Source organism: Oryctolagus cuniculus, chromosome 7, assembly GCF_964237555.1.
Source record: "Oryctolagus cuniculus chromosome 7, mOryCun1.1, whole genome shotgun sequence".
In the NCBI taxonomy this organism is placed as follows: Eukaryota; Metazoa; Chordata; class Mammalia; order Lagomorpha; family Leporidae; genus Oryctolagus; species Oryctolagus cuniculus.
This window is the reverse complement of record NC_091438.1, coordinates 54,433,651-54,455,562: the sequence shown is the minus strand read 5'-3', so window position 1 is coordinate 54,455,562 and position 21,912 is coordinate 54,433,651. Positions and strand designations below refer to the sequence as shown.

Below are 21,912 nucleotides of genomic sequence, written 5' to 3'. Positions count from 1 at the left end.
ACTACAAACATTGTAGAAAGAGTAGTTCTATACATGCTAAAAATGCAGTAGCTACCAAAATAACCCCAGAACAGCAAATTAGAGAGAGAGAGCAGTATAAAAATAGTCTGGGGTCAGTTGTTTAGCCTAGCAGTCATGACTTTGGTTAGCAACAACTGCATTCCCTAGGGGAGTTCTTGGGTAGCATACTCAGCTCCTGCTCCAGACTCCAAATTTCTGCTAATACATACCCTAAGAAGCAGCAGTGATTGATCAAGTAATTGGGCTCTTGGCCTTGGCTTTGGTCCAACCCCAGCCTTTGCAGGCATTTGGGGAGTAAACAAATGGTTGAGAGCTTTCTCTGCCTCTCTCTCTCTCTCCTCTTTCTTGCTGTCTCTCAAATACATAAATAAATGAAAAAAATTTTTTAAAGTTTCAATAACTCAACAGATGGCCAGAAAGGAAAAAGAAAGAAGATAGTAACTAGAGAACACAAAATGAGATAGTAGAAATAACTTTAAATCACTCACAATAAATATAAATGATTTAACTCAGGTATTAAAAAACAGACTATCAACTAAGACGAAAAAAAGATCTTCCACAAATATGACTAAAACAAAACAAAACTGAAAGGACTGAAACAGAAAATTGATATAAGAATAAAAAGATTACAAGAAAATATATTAACAACAACAAACAGGGATGATGCAATGCTAGCACCAGACAAAATAAAAATGAAGACAAAAAGCATGAAAAGAACTATTTCTTCATGATAAAAGGAATCAATCTGTTAATACTATTATAAGCCTACAGAGATATAAAGAGACAATTTAATAAAAGCTCAAAAACAGTAAAAATTTCAGACGATGTTGACACATTTATTAAAAACTGATAATAGGAGCTAGCATTGTGGCATAGCATGTTAAGCCACCACCTGTGATGCCGACATTCCATATGGATGCTGGTTAGAGACCCAGCTGCTCCACTTCTAATACAGCTGCCTGCAAATACTCCTGGGAGAGCAGCAGAAGAAGGCCTAAGCACTTGGGCCCCTGCACCAATGTGGGAGACTGGGAAGAAGTCCTGGACTCTTGGCTTTGGCCTGGCACAGCCCTGGCCATTGTGGCCATTAGGGGAGTGAACCAGTGGATGGAACATCGATTCTCTCTCTGTAAATCTATCTTTCCAATAAATAAATCTTTTTTAAAAGCTGATATAGCCAATTCAGTAACAGAAAACTCCAATAAAATTAACCAGTTTGATCTATTACAGAAAATCTTGTAGCCAACAAATGCAGACTATATGTTATTTTCAAATCATAAGGACATATTTAAAAATGACCACATAGTAGGTTTTAAGCAAGCTTCATTTCCAAGATCTAATATCATCTTTTAAGTCAGTAATCAACAACATTACAGGGTTAGATACAGCAACAACCTTTAATTAGAAACTTTAAAAAAAGCATTAAAAGTAGCTCACTGGTTAAAGAGGAAATTACAATGTCATGAAATATTTAAAACTAAGGACAACAGAAGTGCTACATAAGGGAAAAAGCAAAATAGTATTTAAAAGAAATGTACAGCTTTCCATATAATTATACTTTAAAAGGGCACGCTGAAAGCCTATCACCTAGGTAGAAGAACTACAGAGTAACAAAAGTTGATTAAAAAAAGGAAAGAATTCAAATAATCCACAAACTAGTAAACAAAGAGATAATGGAAGAAATTATAAAACAGAAACTGGTTCTTTAAAAAAAATAAGGCAGACAACCTCTAGCAGAACAATTAAAATGGTAAAAATGGTAAGAGCAGAACAATAAAAATGAATAATACTTAAAGAACAAAAAGTAGCACATAAATACAGTTGGAATATGATTCTTAAAAACTTCAGGAAAGGGGCAGGCATTTGGTGCAGAACTGGGTGAGTCCACCTCCTATATCACACTGCATGGGTTCGAGTCCTGGTTTTGCTTCTGATTCCAGCTTCCTGCGAATGCACACCCTGGGAGGCGGCAGATGATGACTCAAGCATCTCACAGAGTTCCCACCACCTGCTGCCAGGAAGAGCCAGAGGGAGTTCCTGGCTCCTGGCTTCAGCCTGGCCTAGTCCTGGCTGTTGCAGGCATTTGGGTAATGACCCAGCGGATGCAAGATCTCAGTCTTTATCTCTCTACCCTTTAAATAAAGAAACTAAATACAAATTTAAAAATTAATTTTAGAAACCCTAGAACAATGTAAACAAGTTTATTCCAGAAACAATAGAAAAACCAAACAAAATAGAAACATTTCTAAGGAAAAAAAAAAACTAGAAAAAAATAAGTAAAAGTGATTCGAGAAGAAACACAAAGCCATACAAATCCCTCTCTCTCCCTACAGTAAGCTAAATCCCGAGGCTTAAAAGGAGAGTTTCAACTCATGTTATGAAGCTACTATAATCTTACTGCCAGATTCAAACAAGAGCAGTAGGAAGAAAATTATAGGCCCCTTTCACCAATCACAGATGCAGACTTCTAGACAAAACATTAGCAAGTCAAAATCAGCAGTAAATAACAAAATCACCATCAAGCAGAACTTATTCCAATGAAGTTCAACACCCAGAACCCTACAGCCATAACATACCAGGTGATCAGATTCAAGGAGGAAAAATAACAGGATCAGGTTAAGAAATAAAAACAAAATATCTGTTAAACTTCAACATCTGATCATGTCCAGAAGTCCCGGGAAACAGCTCAAGAAAGGCATTTCGTTCAGGAAAACCCATAGAGAAAGTGTTCATTGAAAGAGCAAAAATAAAACTCTCTTGTGACAGTTTATGGTATCCAACTACCGTGGGCGTTCCTCTAACTGCTACCCTAAGAAAGAAGGTGGCCAGTAAAGGGTAGGCTACCAGTACTCTACAGCAGACACCATAACCCATGGAGAATTCTAGAAGCACAGCTAGGTCGCTGGCAAGACAAGGACACCAGCCGGCAGCCATTTCTCGTCAGTATTAACCAGGACGGGGTCTCGGGCTGGACTATGCGGCTGTTAAAAATGCACCAAGAATCAAGCTTTGGGGTCTGCGGGCACATCGGCCCCTGCTCAACCTGTGTCTTCACCTCTGAAGCCTGGCCCACCGCACCTGCCCTCCTTCAAGGCTACCTCACGGCTTTGCCGTCACGGGCCGGGCCCCTGTGCGCTGAGCCACCGGGCAGGCCTGCGGGGAAACGCGGCACAGCACGGTGCCTGCCTCGAAGGTTCTGGAACTCCCCGCGCCCGCGCGGTCCCCGGGTTTGCGCAAAAGGCCAAACAACGCGGATCCGCCCTGCGGATCCCACGCGGGGCGTCTCCACCCGAGACGCCTCGCGCGCGCCCCACTTCCTCAGGCCTCGGGCTCCGCGCGGCACGCACCGCCCGCCCCGAGACTTTTGAACAGGAAGCCCCGAGGCCGCCTCGTCAGCGCCCCCCCTCACCCTTCGCCGCCGGGCAGCTCGCCCGCTCGCCCGCTGCCCGCCCCGGCCCCGCCGCGGTCCGCCCCTCGGCCCCGCCGCCCGCGCAGGCGCCCCGCCCCGGCCCGCCCCGGCCCCGCCGCCCGCGCTCGCATCTCCGCCGCCGCGGCGGGGCCGCCGCTGCCGGCGCCTGAGGACTCGCGTGCGCGCGGGGCCCGCCATGGAGGTGGAGGAGGCGTTCCAGGCTGTGGGGGAGATGGGCATTTACCAGATGTACTTGTGCTTCCTGCTGGCCGTGCTCCTGCAGGTGAGTCCGTCCGTGCCGCCCCTGCCGCCCCTGCCGCCCCACTTCCTTGCTCGAGGTCGCCGGCTCCGCCACGCGTCTTCTCCCGGCCGGACCGCGGGGCCCGAGGCCGAGGCTCTGCGAGCAGCCCGGGCGTGGCGGGCGCCGCGCGATGGCCTGCGTGGGCCCCGCGGCGCCGAGGTCTACGGGTCTCTTCGGTGCGTCCGGGTTCCCCTACGCCGCCACCATGAGGGGTGGAGTAAGTGTACAGGGGGAAGTACTTCAGGCCATGGGCTGGTTAGGAGGGGACGCAGAATTGTATTATTTGCATTAGGTGTTTCCTAAAAGACGCTGCTAATATGACAGGGCTTGTCCCCTACCTGTGGCACTGTCACTGTGCAAGCTGGGACACAGCCCCGGTAACCCACAGACAAAAGGTTCATCTAGGGCGGCCTCCTCCAGCTTTGGGTGTCCACTTGGCAGCTTTTCCTAAGGTTGGACGGGGCTCCCTGTTCCAGGAGCTTTCGGTGCCCCATCTGGTTAAGTGGTTCAGCCCCGAGGCCGGCCCGCTGAGGCGTTTATAAGCTGGAGAATGCCGTCTACAGTGTGTGGGTACAACACTGGGTACCCTTCCTTATTGTTGAGAATTCTCAGACCCTACTTGCACACCCCAACCTAAAAACGTAGGTTCCATATGCCAAAGGTGGCCACAGATTAGCTTTGCCAGGCCGTTTGCTCCTCCTTGGCCAACTTAAATGGCCTGTTGACATCCGTTGCTTCTCTCAATATTCTAAAGGCATTTCATTTACAAACCCTATGTTAATGTCAATGGTGAGCCTACTCATTCCTTCAGTCAGTGCATACAGTGAGGACCTAATATGTGCTGAGCACAAGAAGGCCATGGCGGGAAAGTCCCTGCCCTCTGGAAGCTTGCATTCTAGCGGGTGGGGCAGGCAGGCAGTTAACCAGGTAGTTACAGTCCAATGGGTGCTAACGGTTATTCTGCAGGAAGTAAGGAATGGGCCTGGGTAAACTCCCAGGCAGCTGGTTGCTAAAACATTGTATAAGGCAATGGCTCAACAGGAAGATGGGGCAGGGTTGTGTGGGGAGGAGGAGTTGACTTAGTGATTCTCTTTGTACGTAAAATGTTGAAGAGCGCCATTGATTTCATCACCAGCTAGAAAAAGATCATTCAAATGATAGATTGATCTTGGAATCAGGTGCAGTTCTCAGCTCAGAAACATGCTGCATGAGGCTGCAATCCATGCATAGTTTTTTCATGAGATGCCACTTCTGTGAAATTTTTGAAATACTCTTAGTGTCCTGAAGTTTAAGCTTGCTGCTTTAGCTTTAAATGCACTTTTCCAAGGGAGAAAAAAAATGTTCTTGCTAAATGACAAAAGAGTGCTTAATGCACAGAAAGTAAAATTGCGACCATGAAGCCTACTCTTTCTTGTTCTGTTCTAATCAAGAGTTAAAGAACACACTTCCTCCCTGAGCAGCTCCAGTTTCCCCCCTCCCTCTCTGCACCCTCTGTGTCCTGTGTCATCGTGAGCCCTGTCCCCCCACTTGGAATAAGTTTGTTTCCAATGGCATGTTCTGGACTCAGGACCTTCAAGTTTACCTCACCTGCTCCTGTTTATGGTTGACCTCACTGGTTAGCATTTGCTAATGAGTTCTAAGCCCACAGCTGTAATTGTTCAATAAACCTTAATGGACATATGGTCAGTATGTGGCATACAAAGACCAGGTTGTAGTGTGAGAATGAGTGACTCACTGTTTATCTTGTAGATGGGGCCTGGGAGGTGCCCGTAGCTGTGTGTTTGCCAGTGGAGGAGCCGTTCCAGTCCAAGCAGAAGAGAATCCCTGTCAGCTGCCACATGTTTGTCACCCAGCCCACTGGGCTGCATGGTCTCCATAGGGCCCCAAGCTGTCCTGGATGTGAGAGTGGAGTTCCTGAGACACCTCTCTGCCAAGTCTGTGGTTGGAGGTGTTTTGGGCTTTGGGGGGGCCTGCCTGTGGCGTAGGAGGACTAGGAGTTGCCATTACATGCTTGCGTCTCAGACGATTCTTGGGGATGAGGCGTGGCTTCCCACAACAGCAGGAAAAGCAAAAAGCCCTTTTCACTGACTTGGCTTCCATGGAAGGAGGTTGCTGTTTTCTTGCCATTGTTCTGGAAAAATGTGAACCAAGTGCACATCAGCACTGCCAGAGAGGGGGCCTCCCCTCTGCAGGGGTCATTGCTGCATCTGTGGTTTGGTGACGACTCAGCCCCGCTGAGCAGCACAAAGCTGTAGAGGCACGGAGATGGAAACCACACAGATGCTTTTATGTGATCCTCTTCTGGGACTCTTTTATATATATATATATATATATATTTAAGATTTATTTATTTATTTGAAAGTCAGAGTCAAGGACTCTGAGAGAAGGAGAGACAAAGGGATCTTCCATCCGCTGGTTCACTCCCCAGTCGGCTGCAATGACCAGAGCTGCGTTGATCAAAAGCCAGGAGCCAGGAGGTTCTTCCAGGTCTCCCAGCTGGGTGCAGGGACTCAAGGACCTGGGCCATCCTCTACTGCTTTTCCAGGCCATAGCAGAGAGCTGGATCCAAAGTGGAGCAGCTGGCACTTGAACCGGCGCCCGTATGGGATGCCAGCACTGCAAGTGGTGGCTTTACCCGCTATGCCCTGTCATTATATTTTAAATGCCTTTTAACTCCCCTTATGTCAGACACATCCAAGTTCAAACTAAAAGGACAAAACCACACGGCGAAGCCAACTGTGGAAGTCCTTAGGTTAACTGTTTCTTGAATGATTGATGCCATCATGTAGATGATCAAAAGTATCCTTGCTATCCAATTTCCATCGACCGAGAGACTTCCTTTCACACTCCTTGCCAACACAATTGGCAACTTTCATAGCGGTCTGTTTCCGGATATATAAAGAATAGAGGCAGATTTCTCTTTAGCATTGTAAGAAGAAAATGCCTTGATAATAGTGGCCAGTGGTTTTCAACTACATCAACAAAAAGTTAAAGAAAAAATATGTAAAAATGTTATAAATAAGCAATAAGATTGATAATTTGACAGCTACAGAAATTCTTACCTTCAAAATGGACTTGCCCTCTCCTAGGGTCAGAGCTGTTTGTGGTATTTAAATGTGAATAACTATCTAGGTTGTTACTGTTTCTTTTCTGATGGTGATTCAGAGTTGAAGCCATCCTCAGCACTGCTGCGAATGTGTGTGTGCCTGGCTGTCCGTGGAGGAAGGTGGGAATACAGTCCTTTGGTTTTCATTCTTGAAATGAAAATGGGCCTTTCTTTGTTCTAAGCCAGAGACCCCAGCTCTCTTACTTTCCTCAGATCATGAATCATATATTGCAGTATAATTTGCACAGAAAGTAAGACATCGAGTGATAGGGACATGTAACCTGTAAGAGGCCTTGGTTTCACCAGTGGAATTGTGATGCTGTGTCATGAATCTCGTCTAGTTTAGGAATGCATTATTTTCAGGAAAACTTTCCAAAAGCTTCAACCTTACTTTTCAGATCCTGGGACTATCAGTGTGCTGGTATTATCCATGCAGTATCTTTTTGCAGCATTTTAGAAAGTGGAGTGATTGGGCGGGTATTTTGCAGAGGAAGAAGCTGTAGTATTCAATAAGTGAAAAGATGTTTAACTTCAGGAGTCACCTGGGATGGGCATATTAAAATGACTAGAAAATACCATTTCACACTTAACGTGTTAGCAGTCTAATAGTACAGGTGGGATGAAAATGAAGAGAGGCTTCTGGTAAAATTACAACTTAGTGTTGGATACCTAGGTCATTCACCCTACCTGAACATGTGCTCATGGGGGCATTTATTGTAGCACTGTATATGATAACAAGAATTAGAAGCCACCTAAATGATTTTCACAAGGGAACTATGTAAAATGTGGTATAAATTTTGCAAATACAACAGCTAAAATGAATGAACTTGATTAATATACAGCTATATGGATGAAAATTTAAGCAGGGTGATATGTACAGTGTCATATGTCTGATTGAAATTTCAAAAGTGCCCAAAATAACACATTTGGTTTAAGAATAGATGTAAGCAACGCAGAAGTATAAGCACTTGCCGTGGAGGGGTCTACACCTGGCTCATGAACTTGGTTGCCCCTTTGGATGGGGTAGGCCTGAGGAGTGGACAAAGGAGATTGCACCTGCATCTGTGAAGCAAATATAGAAGATGCCACCATTTGTTAATTTTCGTAGATGGGATCTTGAATCTCGTTTATTTGGCTTTCCCTTGTTAATTTTTTTAACTAAAAAATGTGCAAAGAATAGACGGATGGGGACCAGCCTGTGGCTCAGAGGCTTAAGCCTCTAGCCTGATGCTGGCATCCCATATGGGCGTCCGTTTGAGTCCCAGCTGCTCCACTTCTGATCCAGTTCCCTGCTAATGTGCCTGGGAAAGCAGTGGAAGGTGGCCTAAGTCTTTGGTCCCCTACACCCACATGGCAGACCTGGATGGAGTCCCTAGCGCCTGGCTTTGGCCTGTCCCAACCCCAGCTGTTATGGCCATTTGGAGAATGACCCAGCAGATGGAAGATATTTCTGTCTCTCTCTGTATGTCACTCTGCCTTTCAAGTACATTATAATTTTTTTTTTAAAGGATAGGCACATCTAAGGGAGAATGGTAGTTTGCTCTGCAAGAATACTAGTTCTTCATTTTTTTACTCAGTGTTCCTCTAATCAAGTGGTCTGTGGTTGTGGTCATTCAGCACAGATGAATGAAGCAGAGTTTTATCAGCTGTAGGAAGCTGGCACAATTGCCATTCCCACCTGCTTGTATTTGTCACCCTCTCTCTCTCCATGGGACATTCATACCCTAAGCAAGTGATGAAATTCACACCAAACACGAGTGAGTCACAAGACCAGCGCTCGTGCCTGGGCTGCTCTCACCACCACCAGGGCTCCAGCCTGGGTGAGAATGGAGGGCATTAGCAAGATCTTCTCTGGTAGGACTCTAAAACACGCACCAGTCTTCCAGGGAGGGATCTCTGCTCTTTTGAGCAGGGTTTTTTTGTTTGTGTGTGTGTGTATTTTTTTTTAAAGATTTATTTATTTGTTCAAAAGGCAGAGTTACAGAGAAGGGAGAGAGGGGAGAGAGAGAGATCTTCCATCTGGTTCACTCCCCAAATGGCCACCACACAGACACACTTGATTAGAGGAACATCTGGCTGGGCCAGGATGAAGTCAGGAGCCTGGAACTCCATCCAGGTCTCCCACACGGGTGGCAAGGGACCAAGTAGCTTCTTCTGCTGCTTTCTCAGGCTCATTAGCAGGGAGCTGAATCGCAAGTGGAGCGGCCCAGACTCTAACCAATGCTCAGAGTGGTGACTTAACCCACTATGGGCAAGTTTTTATGCTGCTTCTACCCTCAAATTTTAGTTCTGTGAACCCTCAGCTGGTAGCCTGGAGTTTGGGTCTCCTGAGAATTTGTGATGATCTGGGGAACATTTGCCTGGTGTTCACCAGTTTAGGTGGCTGCAGCCTCACAGGTCAAAGACCACAGCCACGCTTGACCCCAGTACACCCTCAGGAAAGCCTCTGTGGACCTTGGGCAGACACTGCCCCCTGGTGTAAAGCAGATGATGTTGCAAATCTGTCAGACATCCAGATTTCCATCCAGGGAGGTGGTGAAGATGCAGGAAGATTCCAGAAGGTTTAGAGAACTCCTTTGGCCCTGAGACATCTCAAGAATTAAAGGTGTCCATTGGGAAACGGCCTGATGCTCCTGCAGCACCCGGACTCCCAGCAGCATGCTCAGCGAGGCCCCGCACAACTGTCTGCAGTGTGCCTGGACAGAGAAGGTACTGCCTTCCAAGTCAGCACACAAAATGTTGTTACAAATAGGGAGACAAGCCATGTACCTGTGACAGAAAGAACACTAGCTTGGAATGCTTTGCTGCAAGATGGCACATGACCCCACAGTCTTTACTGCTTTGTTGGCAGCGGCTGGATCATGAAAGTTTAACTCGTTTTACAAGTTTTGGGTTTCTTAAAGTTGCCCAGGACCTGTAATTGCATTGTGTCAGTCAATGTTGACTGAGAGGTTTTAACAGCACTAGCTTGGCTCATCACCACCATTACAGGCAGTCTGAGAAGGAAGAGACCTTGGGGTGGATGTGTGGCACAGGGGGTGAAGTCTCTTCCTGTGGTGCTGGCATTCCCTATTAGAGTGCTGGTTTGAGTCCCTATCCAGCTCTCTGCTAAAGCAACTGGAAAGGCAGCGGAAGATGTCCTGAGAACTTGGGCCCCTGCCACTCACGTGCAAGACTCAGATGGAGTTCCTGGCTCCTGGCTTCACTTCGGGCTGGCCCAGCCTTGGCTGTTATGGTCATTTGGGGAGTGAACTGCAAACGGAAGATTCCTTCTCTCCCGCTCTCTCCCGCTCTCTCCCGCTCTCTCCCTCTCTCTCCCTCTCTTTCCCTCTCTCTCCCTCTCTCTCCCTCTCTCTCCCTCTCCCTCTCTCTCTCCTTCTCTCTCCCTCTCTCTCCCTCTCTCTCCATCTCTCTCCCTGTTCCTCTTCTTCCCTGCCTCTCTTGTTCTGCCTTACAGATAAATAAGTAAATTTTTAGGGGAAAAAACAAACAAGAAAGAGGCCTTTGGGACAGTGTTTAGCTCAGGATTAAGTTGCCATTTGAAACATCCATATCCCATATCAGGGCACCTGGTTAAATCCCAGACAGTTCTACTTCCGACCTAATTTCCTGCTAATGCATATCCTGGGAGGCAGCAGATGATGGTTTAAGCAATTGCGTCCCTACCACCCACATGAGCTCCTGCTTTTGGCCTGGCCCAGCCTTGGCTGTTTCAGGCTTTAGAGGAGTGAACTACCATATGGGAGATCTCTGTCTCTCCTTCTTTTTCTGCATTTCAAAAAAATGAAAATAAAAACATTTTAAGATAAAAGAAGAAAGAGGCCCTCAAATCCAGAGATGCACACAGCTTGGGAATCTCCTCTCTGACTTGACCTAACATTCAAAGAAACTGATGTCTCCATTCGTGGGATTCCTACCAGAATAACACTCCACAAATAGTATGTGCTGATTGTAGAGAAAAGAGAGACCAGAGAAGAGAAAACACCACCACTAGAGCCTCTGCCCTCCAGCAGGAAGCCATGTTCACATCTGGGTGTACTCAGCCTTCTAGACTTTTTACAGAAACCAGTACACTCAGGGCCGGTGCTGTGGCATAGTGGGTTAAGTCACCGTCTGCAGTGCTGGCATACCATATGGGCACTGGTTCAAGTCCCAGCTGCTCCACTTCTGATCCAGCTACCTGCTAATGCACCTGGGAAAGCAGCGGAGGATGGCCCAAGTGCTTGGGTCCCTGTGGGAGACCTGGAAAAGCTCCTAACTCTTGGCTTGTAAAGTAGCAGGGCTTTTCCCTCTTTAGTTCTTCTTCTTCTTTGTTTTTTAAAAATTATTTTATTTATTTGAAAGACAGAGCTACAGAGAACGATATCTTGCATCTGCTGGTTCACTTCCCAAATGGCCATAACAGCCAGGGCTGGGCCAGGCTGAAGCTTAGCTAGGCACATTAGTGGGAAGCTGGACTGGAAGTGGAGTACCGGAACTCAAACCAGCACCCATATGGGAGGCTGATGCTGCAGGCAGTGGCTTATCCCACTATGCCACAATGGCGCCCCTACCCCTTACCCCCTTTTAGTTCTTCTTAATCCTATTTATGCAGAAAGTCTCATGTGGGGCTAGCACTTCTCAGAATATTTGCATAAATTTCTGTTCTACTATTTTTTATACGAAAGTTGGAGTTACAGAGAGAGTACCACCCCTTGGTTCACTCCCCAGATTTTTGCAACAGCCAGGCTTAGCCAGGCCAAAGCCAGGAGCCAGGAGCTTCATCTGGGTCTCCCACGTGGGTGGCAGGGGCCTAAGCACATGAGCCATCTTCACTGTTTTCCCAGGCCATGAGCAGGGAGCTTGATTGGGAGTGGAAAAGCCGGGACATGAGCTGGCACCCATATGGGATGCTGGCGTCACAGGTGGCAGCTTTACCCACTACGCCACAACACTGGCTCCAGTGTTTCTGTCTTTAACAAAGAGAGTAAACTAGAACCAGAGCTAAAGGAGGTTTAGGCTTTGGGAGGAAACATTATATAGTTATAATTTACTAACACTATTTTTTTTTTAAGATTTATTTATTTATTTGAAAGACAGAGTTACACAGAGAGAGGAGAGACACAGAGAGAGGTCTTCCATCCAGTGGTTCACTCCCCAGATGGCCGCAGCGGCCGGAGCAGCACCGATCCAAAGCCAGGAACCAGGAGCTTCTTCAGGGTCTCCCACGCAGGTGCAGGGGTCCAACGACTTGGGCCATCTTCTACTGTTTTCCCAGGCCATAGCAAAGAGCTGGATTGGAAGAGGAGCATCCAGGACTAGAACCGGCACCCAGATGAGATGCCGGCACCACAGGCTGAGGATTAACCTACTGTATCACAGTGCCGGCCCCGAGATCAGTTTATTTTTGTACAAAAATGCTGAAATATAGCTTTGGCAAATGACCCCTCAGCCTTTGCTGCACACTTGGCAGGGCTGGTCGGGAAAGTTGAATCCATTTTGCAAATTGAGGATTTCTTAAAGTTGCCCCACACCAGTAACTGGCATCGGGTCAGTCAGTGTCAAACAGGAGGTTTTCAGAGTACTAGTTTTCAAGTACTAGCTTGTTAGAAGCAGTCTTTTTTTTTTTTTTTTTTTTTTTAAGATTTATTTATTTACTTGAAAGTCAGAGTTACACAGAGGGAGAAGGAGAGGCAGAGAGAGGGGTCTTCCACCTGCTGGTTCACTCCCCAGATGGCTGCAATGGCTGGTGCTCTGCCAATCCTAAGCCAGGAGCCAGGAGCTTCTTCCAGGTCTCCCATGTGGGTGCAGGAGCCCAAGGACTTGGGCCATCTTCTACTGCTTTCCCAGGCCATAGCAGAGAGCTGGATTGGAAGAGGAGCAGCCAGGTCTCGAACTGGCGCCCATATGGGATGCCGGCACTGCAAGTGGCGGCTTTACTTGCTACGCCACAGCACTGGCCTCCAGAGGCAGTCTTAGAAGAAATTGGCTCTTGAGGCAGGTGTTTGATGCAGCAGTTAAGTTGCTGTTTGGACGCCTGCATTCCACATGGGTTCAAGTCCTGGCTAATCTGCTTCTAATACATCTTCCTGCTGATGCAACCTGGGAGGCAGCAGATGATGTCTCTAGTACTTGGGTCCCTGCCACCCACATGGGAGACTTGGATTGATTTGAAAAAGTTCATGACAACTGTACATTATTTAAAAACAACTCTGCATGGATCTTGGAAAATTTTTTGCAGCAAAATAAGCATGTTTTAATTTCATACTTTCACATTCTTTCTGGAGTATTGTCATATGTGATTGATGAATAACTTTATGGAGGCTTAATGAATTATACCATGGCAGGGGCTGGTTTAGCAGTCCCTGTCAAGCTGTTGTCTTTGTGGATGATGGAGGTCGAGTCTGTAAGGCAGGCAGTCGGGAAGGGAAAGTAAGATCTGGAGCCCATTAGAATCAGCAGAAGTCAATGTCATTCTCACTGCCCTGGCCTTGAAGAAGAGGATGCCTTTCATCACAGAATCAAACGTAGCTGGCCACGGAGTCAGAGCAGCTGAGGGAGCACCCAGAGAACGGTTGAGCAGTGGCAGGTCCAGCTGCCGGGCCGTATCAACAATACCTGCTCCCGTGTTTCACTGCCCACTCCGCAGTCCTGCCCCACCTTAGGTGAAAACACACCGGCCAACACTTGCCATTGTAACACTGTGCTTATTTATAATTCTGTCAGGCAAGTAATAATCTATTGCTGTAAAACTTTGCTGTTATGCTGATTTACTTAAGTAAAAATTTTTAAATTGATTTTTAAAAAGAATACTAAGTAAATACTTGCAGACAGGAAACAGGTAAATAAGACACTTGCAAGGGCCACTCAGATGGCTGAAGTTTGGGAAAAGCTGAGCTAGCCCCATGATAACTTCATTGCTCCCTAAATGTATATTCTCTGCTTTTCTGATTCGGGGCCATTGCTTCTGTGGAAGTATTCCTTCCCCTGAGTCCTGTTTTTATTAACTCCCTAGCTGTATTGTACTTTCTTGCTCAAGTATCACATTCACAACCATTTCTTGATTCCCTAGGCGGAATTCACATCTGCTTCCTTTATATGTTCACGAGCTTCATTTCCACTATGGCTAACACAGCATTTGTCACAGTCTGCCTTGTAGTTCTAGCTTTGGACCTATCTTTGTTCTCACTTGAGTGTGTGTGCCTTGAAGGAAAGGACAGCATCTCATTCATCTTGGCTGCACCTGAGGCACATAATATGGTGTACTGCGAAGTGGTGGTGTTTGCTAACAATAAAAAAAGTCAAGCTGAGGCCAGCATTGTGGCACAGAGTTAAGCCGCTACCTGAGATTCAGGCATCCTGTGTGAACACTGGTTCACGCCTTGGCTTTTCTACTTCTGATCCAGCTCCCTGTTAATGCTCCTAGGAAAGCAGCAGAAGACAACCCAAGTGCTTGGGCTGCTGCCTCCAACCTAGGAGATCCAGATGGAGTTCCAGGCTCCTGGCTTTGGCCTGGCCCAGCCCTGGCCATTGCAGCCATTCGGAGAGTGAACCAGCAGGTGGAAGATCTCTCTCTGTCTCCCTCTCTCCTTCTTTCTCTCTAAGCTCTGCTTTTCAAATATATAAATCTTAAAAACAAGTCAAAAGAATTAAACTGAAATAACAGAAGGAGGGGTAGTCAAATGGTGGTATTCCCGTTTTACTTGTGAGAGAGAAAGATAAAGTAATTTGTCCAGAGTCTTCATTAGTGGTAAGAACCAAAATTCGGGGCCAGCACGGTGGCGTAGTGGGTAAAGCAGCCACGTGCAGTGCCAGCATCTCATATGGGCGCTGGCTTTGAGTCTTGGCTGCTCCACTTCCAATCCAGCTCTCTGCTATGGCCTGGAAAAGCAATAGAAGATGGCTGGAGTCCTTGGGCCCCTGCACCCACATGGGAGACCCAGGAAAAGCTCCTGGCTTCGGATCAGCACAGCTCTGGCTGTTTCAGCCAATTGGGGATGTGAAGCAGTGGATGGAAGACTTCTCTCTCTCTGCCTCTTCTCTCTTTGTGTAACTCTGCCTTTCGAATAAATAAATCAACCTTTAAAAAAGAAAACCAAAGTTAGAATTGCTGGTTTTTAATTTATCACTTCTTTTTGCTCTGCCATTCTGGCAGGAGTACATGTATGGTAGACTGTTGTGTATGGAGTGGTGCATTGGGTTAAAGAGATGTAGATCTCCTTTGGGAGGTGACAAATCATTAGAAAATTAGTATGTAACTGAATCTGCACAATTAAATAATGCTGCAAAGCAGTGTTTTCTCAGTAAGTGATGTAGCTAACTAATGCTTTGCAAAGTAAGAAAGGAGGCAGTAAGGTCTAGAGTGGTTCATTTAAGCTTTCAGAAAGCCGGCTGGCTTGGGCTGCACATTCAAGGTTGCACTCGAGAGAAATGGGAAGTCGTTTCAGGTGGAAATAATACGGTTGGAAAACGTGTAGAGGAGGGACCAGCCTGCACCTTTGTTCCACAGACCAGCGGCACTGTGGGAGCTTCTTAGAAAAGCAGAAACTCAGACTCACCAAGACGTAGGGGTTGGACCCTGCTCACCACAGTTTGGGAGACCCTGGTCGCTCCTGTTTATATAGCACTCTGCAACTTGCTGGGCACTGGAGGAGCGTTCCCTTTGACCATTGCATGGGGACTTCCATAGGAACGGGTTAGAGAAAGAGTTAGCATTAGCGTCCAGCCTTCCCAGAACACATGAAGGTTAGAGAGCTTTGGATTGGTCAAGGCATACTGGTTACAGATTGCATGTGCTTCTCACACCACGTAGTGAGTAAGTAAGTCGTGCTTGGGCAGCTGACAGCCAGTGCAGAAAGCTTGAATGTGCACTGGTTGGCATTTGGGCCATGTGGTGGAGGATCCGGAGTGCTAAGTGGACACTTAGCATTTATTCCTTACTGTGTTTTGACCAGAAGAGATCCATGTGGACTTTTGGGGACACTGATCTGGAGACATAATGTGGATGGATTAGAATGGGGAGGAAGCAGCAGTAAGAGGTGCATTCTGGGGCCACTGGGCATGTAATCCTGCCTAGATGATTATGGTCTTGCTCAGGTACTGCTTTCAGTAGAGTTAATTAAATAACAGTACTAAATGTATATAACATCAACATGAACAAAAACAATAAGATCATTTTTAAAGGTTTATTTGAAAAGCAGAGTGACAGGAAGAAAGAGAGAGAGAGAGCGAGAGTGCGTGAGCGTGCAATCTTCCATCGGGGCTGGTTCACTCTCCAAATGACCACAGCTGGATCTGGGCCAGGCTGGAGCCAGGAGCCTGGAACTCCACCCCTGGTGTCCTACCTGGGTGGCAGTCACCCAAGGGATCTTCTTTACAGGCAGGTTAGCAGGGAGCTGGCTCAGCAGCAGAGTAGCCAGGACCCCAAACCAGCCATCTGCTATGGGGTGCCGGTATTGCAAGCTGCAGCTTAACCTGCTGGTGCTGCATTGCCAGCCCCTGCCATCATCTTGGATTTTTGTTTTCCCCATTTTGCTCTGGCACCAAAGTTAGGTGGCTCCCATTCTCATTTTGGTTCTGCTTTTAGTGTTAGATACCTAACTTCAGCCAATACATGTAATTGTTCCGTATCTCATTATTTTTTCTCCTTACAAAATAAACATGCCACTTAATTATGACTTCATAGTGCAAGATACTGTGATGAGATAATTTATGAGATACTTTTTTGGTTTCACGAGGAGTATTATAAAACCTCATAATGGTGTTAATATAAAATTGCGTTTAAAACCTTTGCTTTCTGAAACTTAAAATTTCAATCCCCTCATGCATGTTAGTCATTTTTCTAATTATAATTACATTGAAAGGGGAAAAATAGTGAGCCATCTGTGGCTCTTGTTCCCCTTCCCTGGAGGTAGAGTTAGAGAAGATAATGATTTATTTGAGATGATGTTAGTCCCACTCTGAAGGAGAATGGATGGTGGTTTCTTATTGTGGCTTTAAGGCCCATCTGCTGATGGGTGTGATTCATTAGACAAAAATACTGTGTGCATGGTATTTGTAGAGTAATAGAAGAGAGAAGAATGAGAGACTATTTTTGTTCTCCAGGGAAAAGGAGCACGATGAGAGCTGTATGGAATTGTCACCGCCAAAGATGCAAACCAAGGAAAACCACCCCCATATTCTGTGTGCAGGTGGTACATCCCCCTAGCTAGTTAAGCACTGAACTGTCTTTGGCTTCCTATGACCATTTGGCCTGTATATGTGGCTCTGGTATCCAGGACCTAATCTGCCTGCAGAGTTTAAGCATTGCTCTCTGGCCTAATCGCTCATGATGCACCTTGCATAGCATTTATCCTGCAGTATCACTACTTCCTGCCTTCTCTCTCTCTCTCTCTCTCTCTCTCTCTCTCTCTCTCTGACAGCAAAACTGACATGATCAGAGGACACAGAGAGGCTAGCACTGTTTTACTGAGGCTCACACTACAAAGGAGAGCTGCAAATTTCTGATCCGTCTGGTGACAGAGCTGTGGCCCCATGTGTTCTGTTGACCTTGTGTGTATGCATGTGCGTGCACACCTGTAGATACTCCTGCCTGGAGTAGGTGAGGCAGACATTATAAGGAGTGGGAGAATAAAGAATAAGAAAGGTTGAAAGTGCTTATTCTGGGTCGATGCCATAGCTCACTTGGTTAATCCTCCGCCTGCAGTGCCAGCATCCCATATGGGCGCCTGGTTCTAGTCCCGGTTGCTCCTCTTCCATTCCAGCTGTCTGCCGTGGCCCGGGAGGGCAGTAGAGGATGGCCCAAGTGCTTGGGCTCCTGCACCTGCGTGGTAGACCAGGAAGAAGCGCCTGGCTCCTGGCTTCAGATCGGTGCAGCACCAGCCGTAAGGGCCATTTGGGGAGTGAACCAACTGAAGGAAGACCTTTCTCTGTCTCTCCCTCTCACTGTCTATATCTCTACCTGTCAAATAAAAAAAAAAGAAAGAAAGAAAATGCTTATTCTGCCTGCAGATTGCTAGGAATAGAACTGACTAATACAGCAAGACTAACTAGGTCTTGCTGTTCCCTGGATTATGAACAAGGGTATGTGTCAACACCCCTTCTTTGTTTATGAACTCCTTTCGCCAAGTTATAGTTCCTCCTGATAAAGGTGGCCTTCAAAATGAAACACGTGTCAAGTTAGAGGATTGGAGCATTTCCTCTTTTACCTACAATGTTGCTTATCCTGGAACAATCTGGGTAAAAGTGTGATGTGTTAATAGTTGTTCAGCTTGGGCCGGTACCGTGGCTAAATAGGTTACTCCTCCGCCTGCGGCGCCGGGACCCCGGGTTCTAGTCCTGGTTGGGGTGCCGGATTCTGTCCCGGTTGCTCCTCTTCCAGTCCAGCTCTCTGCTGTGGCCCGGGAAGGCAGTGGAGGATGGCCCAGGTCCTTGGGCCCTGCACCCGCATGGGAGACCGGGAGGAAGCACCTGGCTCCTGGCTTCGGATCAGTGCGGTGCGCCGGCCACAGCAGCCATTGCGGGGTGAACCAACGGAAAAAGGAAGACCTTTCTCTCTGTCTCTCTCCCTCTCACTGTCCACTGTGCCTGTCCAAAAAAAAAAAAAAAAAAAATAGTTGTTCAGCTGGAACCTACAGCAGTACCTAGCACATAGTTAGCATTATGGGAATATGTGCTCCTGGGATTTGTATTCCATCCTGGATTTATTCCTCCCCTTGAATTTGGCCTTGGGAGTCCCAGGGTGAATCAGATATAGATCCTGCCCTTCAAAAAATAAGATGAGTAACTCCATAACTACATGCGGTAAAGAAAATGACACCTGCTCCAGAAATGTCTAGGGGGGCCTTTGGGGCAAGTGGCTACAATGGAGGACTTTGGAGGGATTGAGGGGAGGGCCAGCAGGTGAGAAAGGCTTCCTGGAGGAGGTGATCTATGGAGGTGCCTCTTGGAGGGTGGGAAAAGCTCACATGTTTATCGGGGGTAGGGGTAGGGGACAAAGTGCCTTCTGGGTGCAGTGAATTACTGGTATGAACAGTAGTAGGCAAGAGCACTTCTGGAGAGACAGCATCTCGTTTGCTTTGCCTGTCGAAGGCTGTGTGTTCACTGGAACATGTGTCTTTTTTTATTTAATTTTTTTTATTTTTTGACAGGCAGAGTGGACAGTGAGAGAGAGAGAGAGAGAGAGAGAGGTCTTCCTTTGCTGTTGGTTCACCCTCCAATGGCCGCTGCGGCCGGCACACTGCGGCCGGCGCATGGCGCTGATCCGAAGCCAGGAGCCAGGTTCTTATCCTGGTCTCCCATGGGGTGCAGGGCCCAAGCACTTGGGCCATCCTCCACTGCACTCCCAAGCCATAGCAGAGAGCTGGCCTGGAAGAGGGGCAACTGGGACAGAATCCGGCGCCCCAGCCGGGACTAGAACCCGGTGTGCCCGGCGCCGCAAGGCGGAGGATTAGCCTAGTGAGCCACGGCGCCGTCCTGGAACATGTGTCTTAAGTCATCTTCTGAGTCCCTGCCCCATGTTTTTCATTACACCAACCCGTTAACTTCTAAGATTGTCCTTAGGAGGCGCGGCTACTGAATGGGTCAGAGTGGCTTAGTAATTATAGCTGCTGCAGAACGTATGATCTCTGTTCTTGTAATTACTGAAGTTTTTGTTTTTATAAGCTGATTGCCCCTCTTCTAGAACGTGCTTAATAGAATGCAAATGGGGCCAGGAAGCATGTAAATCTGGGAACATGTTTTCCTTGGCATGTGATAATAAATCACCCGCACATCCTGACCTGTGGCAGCTTTGTTCGTCTCCAGAGGCCTACATTCAATCTACTCGAAATAGATTGGGACCACCGTATCCTTTCAAGCTTACTGAGAGTTGGGGGAAAGATTGACATGTTGGGTTTTACATTAGCTTTTGTGATGACACCACAGTGTCACGATTTCTCTTGTCTTTCTGTCGGCTACACAAGGTAACTTGCCCTGCCGTTGGCTCTTGAGTGTATCCACCTAACAGATGAGTATGCCCCTGCAGGAGAGCAAGGAAGGAGCACTGGCAGGGAGTTCTTTGTGCACTGGAGATGAGTTTGTGGCAAGTCCCTCCCCCTTTTTGTGTCTCAGTCAACTCATCCATCTAGAGGGCTTGTCACTATATTCTATAGAGAAAGCTCATATTTTGTAATTTTTTTGCATGTTTATTGTATATTTTAAGGTTTTAAAGGTATTTAAAGACATCAAGTTTTAAGTTAATAAGGACTGATTCATAAAATAAGATTGTCTTACTCAGGAGTAGACTATTTTGTGTATTTTTTTTTTTAAAAAGTCTAAGTTGAAATAATCATCCAACAATGAGGGTTCATATACATGGAAATCTATAGCATAAAAAACTGCATAGGACTTATAAGCCCACTTGTAAGTAGCTATAAAGCCCAGAACAATCAAAGACACATGGCATATGTGTTCAATAAATATTTCTCGAATGAATGAAATGCTGTTTCTTTGTGGAGGGACAGCTGATTAAATTAAATCGAGATTAAACACAGCTAAAGGTTATGAAATGAATATCTATGCTTGGGATTTTGAGTTTCTGTAAATCTTCATATGAGTTTTATACAATATTTTAAAATAGTACCTACTGAAGTACATACTATGCTTGCCTGCTTAATGAAGCCGTATTATGTATACTGTTTCCTGAGACACTTAACTATGCCACAGTCTCTTATTTGGATGGTAAAACCAAAGCCAGCATGTTCCAGGCCCTCTGATGACTGCTTATCTGAGCTGAAGATGAGTACAGAGGAAGGAATAGCTGTAACATTCAATCTTTTTTTTTTTAAGATTTATTTATTTATTTGAAAATCAGAGTTACAGAGAGAGGGAGGAACAGATAGAGAGATCTTCCATCCACTGGTTCACTCCCCATTTGGCTGCAACAGCCAGGGCTGAGCCAGGCTGAAGCCAGGAGCCAGGAGCTTCTTCTGGGTCTCCCATATGTGTGGCAGGGGCCCAATTACGTAGTCCATCCTCCACCACCTTCCCAAGCCATCCTCCGCCACTTCCAAGCAGGGAGCTGGGTGAGAAGTGGAGCAGCTGGGACACTAATCAGTGCCCACATAGGAAGCAGGTGTCAAGCAGTGGCTCTGACTGCTGTGCCACGACACTGGTTCTCATGTTCCATCTTCTAAATCAAAGCCAGTGATGTGTCCTTCTCCATGGTGTCCAGCAAAAGTGCAGAGTCCTCAGTGTCAGACATACCTCAGATGTAGGTGGAAAACCCCCTGGAAAAGCATGAAGAGCTTTCTGAGCAGGCTTGCTGGTGGCTTTGTTCTAGTAGACGTCTCAGCATCTCTTCTCCTTTGTTTCTGGTATTCTTGTAGCTCATGGAAACACAAAGGCAAGGAATGGGTCTTTCAAGGTTTACAGACATTGTGGATTTTGCCTGCAAGTGTCACATATGTTAGGAAAAGTGCAGAATAGAGAGGAGGCAGTATATGAATTTACAGCCAGACCAGATTTATTCAGAGAAAATAAATTTGCAGAGGTGGGTGACCAACTGCAGGTATGGACATGATGGACCATGTGGCAGAAGGCCCAGACTCTAGGGGCCAAACCTTCTTATATTTTAGGAGGGCTAGGGATGGGAGTGGGGTAAGGGGCAGCAGGTGGAGAGGAATTCCTAGAACTGATCTTTCAGATGTTCCAGCAGCTGGTCTTTCTGGTGGCCGTGGAGGGTGGGGTATGAAGGCAATAGGGTATGAGACCCAGTTGAGATTCAAGGGCCAGGAGTAAATTCCAATGTTTATCTTTTGGGCAATGAACGAGAATGGCTGAAGCTTATGTCTTTGTTCCATCAACGCCTACAGGCTCTGGTTCTGTGTTTGCTCTTTCAGCTCTATGTGGCCACGGAAGCCATTCTCATCGCGCTTGTGGGCGCCACACCATCATACCACTGGGACCTGGCCGAGCTCCTGCCCAACCAGAGCCACGGCAACCAGTCGGCTGGTGGAGACCAGGCCTTCGGGGACTGGCTGCTGACCGCCAACGGCAGCGAGATCCACAGACACGTGCATTTCAGCAGCAGCTTCACCTCCATCGCCTCCGAGGTAA

At 46.8% G+C, this 21,912-nt stretch overlaps 1 protein-coding gene and 1 long non-coding RNA gene across 10 annotated transcripts in view; one reads left to right on the top strand and one right to left on the bottom strand.

Moving 5' to 3' along the window:
• The window catches only part of LOC103350088 (uncharacterized), a 78,833-nt gene extending 74,728 nt beyond the window's left edge, over nt 1-4,105 (bottom strand). For 2 of the 6 annotated variants that reach the window (XR_007923495.2, XR_011390507.1), the window contains exon 1: nt 3,675-4,104. This is a non-coding gene — a long non-coding RNA (uncharacterized lncRNA). Of the gene's footprint in view, nt 1-3,674 lie in introns of all 6 variants that reach the window. The other 4 variants (XR_007923496.2, XR_011390508.1, XR_011390506.1 and 1 more) reach the window with 3 other exon arrangements.
• Nucleotides 3,528-21,912, top strand: part of SLC22A15 (solute carrier family 22 member 15) — an 81,308-nt gene continuing 62,923 nt past the window's right edge. For 2 of the 4 annotated variants that reach the window (XR_518141.4, XM_002715736.5), the window contains exons 1-2: nt 3,528-3,713; nt 21,696-21,908. Coding sequence is in view for 2 of the 4 variants with exons in the window: in XM_002715736.5 (XP_002715782.2) it covers nt 3,627-3,713; nt 21,696-21,908 (300 nt within the window). In the remaining 2 variants the exon portion in view is untranslated. Of the gene's footprint in view, nt 3,714-5,394; nt 5,666-21,695; nt 21,909-21,912 lie in introns of those variants that run through there. The other 2 variants (XR_011390505.1, XM_070077816.1) reach the window with 2 other exon arrangements.